General features: G+C 48.3%; 1 protein-coding gene across 3 annotated transcripts; it reads right to left on the minus strand.

Moving 5' to 3' along the window:
* Positions 1–769: 769 nt before the first annotated feature.
* On the minus strand, positions 770–5,784 carry LOC134143584 (zinc finger protein 583-like). 3 transcript variants are annotated; one of them, XM_062581726.1, is made up of 2 exons: positions 5,724–5,784; positions 770–2,846 (listed from the first exon to the last, which is right to left on the minus strand). In XM_062581726.1, the coding sequence occupies exon 2, from the start codon at positions 2,746–2,748 to the stop codon at positions 1,570–1,572; it is 1,179 nt and encodes a 392-aa protein (XP_062437710.1). In that variant the 5' UTR covers positions 2,749–2,846; positions 5,724–5,784; the 3' UTR covers positions 770–1,569. The 3 variants fall into 3 exon arrangements, with proteins under 3 accessions (XP_062437710.1, XP_062437711.1, XP_062437709.1); XM_062581727.1 differs by lacking the exon at positions 5,724–5,784 and adding an exon at positions 5,265–5,329; XM_062581725.1 differs by lacking the exon at positions 5,724–5,784 and adding an exon at positions 4,717–5,145.
* Between the last annotated feature and the right edge of the window lie 1,020 nt (positions 5,785–6,804).

The raw sequence follows: 6,804 nt of genomic DNA on the forward strand, positions 1-6,804 counted from the left end.
TCTCCAGCCCTGCCTTCTGTTCACATTCCATCCTAGCACATTTCATTCCCATGTATCCATTTTTACGTTAGCATCATTAACGTAACCATTCAACAGGAGGAGTCCAAAGTCCAGTCCTCTGGGAACTCTGTCAGGTGCCTCCCAGCGGCTTCTATTCCATGACAGGTAGTGGTCCCAGTTCCCTTTACGCTCTGCATTTGTCCTTTAGTCCTTGCACTAACCAATTTTGTACTTGCTGTGTAACTTGAAGAGCAGAGATTGCTCCCACTTTTAACACCACATTTATTCTGTGCACTGGATAGCTATGTTGTTGCCGTATTCTGCTAACAAAATTCTCAGGGGTTTTGAAAACAACCATCTACCAGTAACAGTAAATACAGAACTGAGATTAAAAATGAATGGAAGTGTGCACATTACCTAACATTTAAAATACAGTATATGAGAAGGTTCAAAGTTCTGCTTTTATGTGATCTAACAGATCTTTCTAAAAATAAACACAACACCAGAAACTACTCTTCTGGGAGATGAAAATGGGAAAAAGAAACATAACTGCACCTCCTCCCTAATTGAAAAGCAAATTACTTTTGAAAGCATAGTAAGTGATAGTTGAGTTTCTTCCAATTAGCCAGTTAAAAAATAAATTGGTAACATCTCTTTTTAAATGGTCATTGAATCCAATGAGAAATCAACATACACGTTGCTTAGTATGATGAATTTTGCAGAGAAAGAACCATAACTCCAACTCTCAGAAAATGGAAAAAAACTCAGAAGATTTTCATTGTTTTTATTATCATTTTTTCTGAATTTAAAATTCTTAGATATCTCTTACAGTAATGCAGTAGATGGCTAGGCTGAAGACTTTCTTCTGCCTTGACTCACACACAGAACCACATACTCCTTCCACATATATTACTGCAAGCCAAGCACGCAACCCTCTCTTCATTCATGAATAATCAGAAGGAAAACTCCAGTAATACATAAGCACATGAGAGACCAATACCTCCACAGGTAAGCACATTTGCATGGGGTGCAGATGATAAATGGCCATTAAAAAAAAAATCCAAATCATGGATTGTTACAACTAATACAACTTGTTCTGATCACGTGGGTTGGGCAGCCTATCAGGACAGTTCTGCAAAACCAGCATCAGATGATGGTCATAGCCTAGAAAGTAGTATGATAACTTAGAGATCACATGTGCACAAGAGCTCTAATGCAACATGTGAATCTTACATGCTTAGATGCCCCAGATGAGCCCAATTAGTCCCGATAATGCCCAACAACTGTGCATCTCTTGACTTCAGCCTGATACAACAGCAGTAGAAGCATTTCCTCTTGAAGCTGCCAAGAAATGGAGTACCACCAGCAATACTGATCTTCTCCATAGTGATCAAAGAGTTCCTCACGAATAATGTCATCTAGCCTGAGTTACACTGGCTCTCCTTGCAGACAGTGACTGGGGATAGACCTTTTTCAAAAAATTCTGCTTATAAACAGAGGGGCAAAGCAGAGTGTAGAAACTGAGTCAAAAGGAAACAACATAGCCACCAGCACGCAGAGTTCTGGAAACTACAGAGTTTTCATTTTGTGTGTGCGCTCATGTCTCCTCAAGGAACCTGACTCAGTGAAATCCTGAGCACAGTAAGCACAAGAATAGGGCTTCTCTCCAGTGTGGATCCGCTGATGGCGCTGGAGTGATGCCAGACGGGTGAATGTCCCTCCACACTCCTCACAATAGAAGGGGCGCTCCCCAGAGTGAGTCTGCTGGTGTCTTTTCAACCTGAGCAGCTGCACAAAAGACTTCCCACATTCGTGACATTCATAAGGCTTATCTTGCCGGTGGATCACCTTATGTTTGGAAAGCAGGTTAGGCTTATGGAAACCCTTGCCACATGTTGGACAGATGTATGGTTTACACTCTTCTCCAGGCACCTGGTCACCAGAACAGTGCTGATAAAGATCTCTCCCACCATTCTGGTTCCTGTGTACTGGAGACCACAGGTTCCTAGCCATGCCATTTCCTAAAATCTTTGAACGTTCTATCTTGTGTACGTTGCGTAGGTGCCTCCAGACATCAGCTGTGCGGATGAAACCCTTATCACATTCTGGACATTTGTATGGTCTGTCACTGGAATGAATGAGCATGTGCATTCGCAAGTTTGCAGCACGAAAGAACCCTTTGCCACAGACAGGGCACTGACATGAGTTTTCCACAAGATGGATTTGCTTGTGTTCTTGCAACTCACTCACACCCTGGAAAGAGGCATCACATTTCTTGCTCCTGTAAGTCAAAGTACTTCCAGAGATGGGCTCCAAGTCCTCCTCCTCCTCCTCCTCCTCCTCCTCCTCAAAAGAATCAATAAGAATGATGCTTTCATCATCCTCGCTCATCCCTCCTTGAGGTTCCTCAGAGTGTTCAGAGGAACAGCGCTCTATATCTTCATCTTCACACTGCAGGTCAAAGTTGGTACTGGAGGTGACAAAAACCCCAGGGGTGGTTGAGTTACGTTTCTGGTAATAAGTTTCAAAGGTCTCCTCTTCTTCACACTGCAGTTCTACAAGGACTTCCTGTTGGACGGAAGGCCCAGCAAGGATGCACCCAGGACTAGAAGGTGGTGAGTAATCTTCCTCCACCTCCAGCTGGAGGCTGGCTTTGCGGCCCACCTTCTCAGAGGTTTGCCTGGAATTATCTGAGTGTTCCTCACCTGTGTGACAAGCACCATTAACAGAAACCAAGTCCACCTCCATCCTACGGTATTATATACTGCTTACTTGTTAGTATTTGTGGAGATAGGCAGTACAAATTCCTGTGACCTTTCATGGCTAGCTTCTTTCATCGCAGCTTCCTTAGAAAAGAAACAATAATTTCATTAACTTTCAGGCAAAGGTAGTGTTTGAGATGTTACTTTAATTGAAAAGACTTAAGTTGTAATACATAATGCAAAACACTCCAAATAGTAATTCATGAGTTAGATCGAGGATCTAGACCAACTCTATTCAGTACAGCATGTCTTCTGCTGTTGGTTTGGAAGACACAGAGAAGAGTTTCTGTGTCAGCGGAGGAGGGCAAACATGCACACACCCCAACAGATTGTCAACACACTCATATGATCCATGAGTGCAGTCCCAAAACTAGCCTCTTGCTAGTAACAAATGAGTGCAGTCCCAAAACTAGCCTCTTGCAGTAAGAAAAAGTGGGCCACCCTACTAATATTTACCTTTTAATCCTAGAACAAAAGAAAATAAAAAACACAATTCAGAGGTCTTACATCATGCATGTTGGTCTTCCAGACTCTCGAACTTGGCTCTATCATGTTCTGCTATGTCAATACTTCCCCCTAATACTGAAGCACTTACAATGTAACCAAGCTTCTATTTCATTCTTACATATGTTGTATTTATAAGTACATGATTTCATTAAATTCTAACCCTTTTCAATCCAGCACACAAAACAAGCTCTAATTCTCCAGGGAAAAGAGGCAGAAAGGTAAGTGAAACACATTTATTTACAACATATGGTAGCCATTAAAACTACATTATCAATGCCGTGCACCCATCCCACATTTATATTCCTAACTGACATATATTTATTAATTTTTGTAAGATAATCAGGCAGGACCAAGTCACAAAGAGATTTAATGACTTGCTAAATCTCAGAAAGGAAGTATGCATGAAGTAAGACATGATACCAAATCCTTCTTCTTCTTTATGCTATCTCATTTTTATACATTTTATATGTGAAGAATCTGTCAGGACAGATGAGGTATAGTTGTAATTTGCTATTTGTCAATTAGATCTGTTTTGTATTTTTTGGGGGGGGGGGAATTATTTGTTTTAAGGACTAGACTCTACATTCTCGTGTTTCTGTTCAAATTCCCTAAAAGACACAACCTTGCTTGCTGTCACAATGAGGACTTATGTATTTATGAAGTCTTTTAGATCCTATTCAATCAAATTTGCATTTTCATTGGCCATATAAGTTTTTTCCACCAAGCATTGGCTACTTTCTATTAGGACTGCTATAAACGCTTAAAACATCTGAGAGCTCTGGACTCTTCTAGGTGTGTGTATTGGGGGGAGTTTCTCTTCTAAGTAGGAGCCGAGTCAAGACAGACTGACTGATGCTTGAGTGCAGGTTGAACCTTTAGCTCCCCAGGGAAAGACATGCTCTCTTTAATGCACCAAGCTTAGCTCCAAGAGCAGCAACAGCAATTTACTCTTAAGAGATGCTGAATTTTGTAAAATCATCATCAAGGTACGCAAAGCCAGGTGCTCTCCTACCAAAGCTGATTATATAACACATGCTACAGCCACAGTAAGGGAGAGAGACCAGCGAATCCAACAGCAATATGCAGTTGAGAGTGCAATGCAAGAGGGTTCAGGCTCTCATGATGTCCTCTCTCCAGTGATCAGGAGCAGGGAGCTCTGTCTCTAGCCAGCTCCAGCCCAGTGTCATAACACACTCTCCTGCAAAGCTCTCCAGGAACTTCTAGGTCTCTGGGCCTCAGTCAACTGGCATCTCCAAGATGATACATTCAAAAAAGGAACCTGCTGAGAAAACAAGCCCTAACTGCAGCCAAAGTCAGATACAGTCACAAAATCTAGAGACAAATCATAAAGAACATGGGACAATCAACTAGAGGAAAATAGGTGAGGACTGCAAAAGGCGTGTTAGTCAGCGGCCATCCTGGTATGCTCTCAAGTTTTCAAACTTACATTTTCCATTGCAGATACTAATCTGGATGGTCAGTAACTCTCTGCGTGAAATCCTCAGCTGATTTTGCCAACATCCTCAGTCCACCCACACTTGCCTCACTGAAGTGCTGGACACAAGAGCTTAACAGGGACGGCAGAGCAGCCAGCCCAGCTCCACAGCATGGGGAAGGGGTGCCTGCACAAGACCACCCGCACCCTACGGCTTCCCAGGGCCACAGGCTGCTCTTTCTGGGGGACACTTCCATTATCCACCAACCTTACGCGTATTTGCTTTTCAAAACCTGTACAAAATGCAGACACAAAGAGAGCTAAATGGGAAACCTCTGCTGACTGAAGTTATCTCAATATCTTTGATCCAGACTTATCTATTTTCAATGCAACTGCCGGTTGAATTGGCTGACTCAAATAACCATCTGATAACCTAGTCACACAACCATTCAGCCTGAAGGATTCTCCTGAAGCGCCTAAGCAGGGTATCTTTAATGGTGCCCCAAGGAAACGTCCACTCTTTGCAAGGGTACTCGTTCTTAACGCTCAGCCGCACTCACAGCAGACACGATGAAACCGGAGGCGCAGATCGCACTTGACACCGCGCGTCCCTCCCGCCGCCCCCTCTCCCGGGGCTGCTGCCCGCGTCTGCCTCTCCCCACCACGCCGCCCAGGCCGCGGGCGGCCGCTGGCCCTGGCGGGGCCGAAGCCCTGCCGCCCTCAGGGCGCCCCGCGGCCGGCGGCGGCCATGTTGTGCCGCGACCACCTGCACGAAGGAGGAAAACAAACCGCGCCGCCGGCGGCCCCGCCCCGCCCCGCCCCGCCCCGCCCCTGCCGGCCGCGCCGCCAACGGCCACCGGCCAACGGCCAACGGCCGCCCGCGGCGCCGCGCGACCGGCAGCGCCCGCCACCGCCCGGCCGGAGACCGCCCCTCTGCCCCCGCGTGCCTCACGCCGCCAGGGACCGGCCCCTGGCACACCTCCGGCGTGACGGACACGGCCAGGGACCGGCCCTCTCACCCCCGCTCCCCGTGAGACTGACGCAGCCAGGGAACAGCCTCTGCCACACCTCCTGTGGGACTGACAGCCAGGGCCCAGCCCCCGCACAGCCCCCAAAGTGACCGACACAGCCAGAGACCGGCCCCGACACACCCCCGGCGTGACTGACACAGCCAGAGACCGGCCCCCTGTCACACACCCCCAGAGTGACTGACACAGCCAGAGACCGGCTCCCTGTCACACCCCCAACGTGACTGACACAGGCAGGACCAGCCCCTGTCACACACCTTTAGTGTGACTGACACTGGCAGGACCAGCCCCTGTCACACACCCCCAAAGTGACTGACACAGCCAGAGACCGCCCCCCTGTCACACCCCCAACGTGACTGACACAGGCAGGACCAGCCCCTGTCACACACCCCCAGAGTGACTGACACACCCAGAGACCGGCCCCCCTATCATACACCCCCAGAGTGACTGACACAGCCAGAGACCAGCCCTGGCTCACCCCCAACGTGGCTGACACAGCCAGAGACTGGCCCCTGTCACACACCCATAGTGTGACTGACACAGGCAGGACCAGCCCCTGTCACACACCCCCAAAGTGACTGACACACCCAGAGACCGGCCCCCCCGTCATACACCCCCAGAGTGACTGACACAGCCAGAGACCAGCCCCGGCACACCCTCAACGTGACTGACACAGCCAGGAGCAGCCCCCATTACACACCCCCAGAGTGACTGACACAACCAGAGATCGGCCCCTGTCACACCCCTAGACTGATGAACACGGCCAGAGACCTAGCCCATCACTCCCCTCTGACTGACACAGCCAGAGACTGGCCCTGTCACATCCTCAAAGTGACTGACACGGCCAGGACCAGCCCTTCTCACACACACCCAGACTGACCAATACAGCCAGAGACCTGCCCCATCATGCCCCTCTGTTTGACTGACACAACCAGAGACCAGCCCCCTCTCACATCCCCTGTGTGACTGACACAGCCAGGGACTAGCCCCCGTCACACCCCCTGTGTGACTGACACACCTAGAGACCAGCCCTGTCACATACCCGTAGTGTGACTGACACAGCCAGAGACCC

Source organism: Rhea pennata, chromosome 8 (genome assembly GCF_028389875.1).
Source record: "Rhea pennata isolate bPtePen1 chromosome 8, bPtePen1.pri, whole genome shotgun sequence".
Taxonomy (NCBI): Eukaryota; Metazoa; Chordata; class Aves; order Rheiformes; family Rheidae; genus Rhea; species Rhea pennata.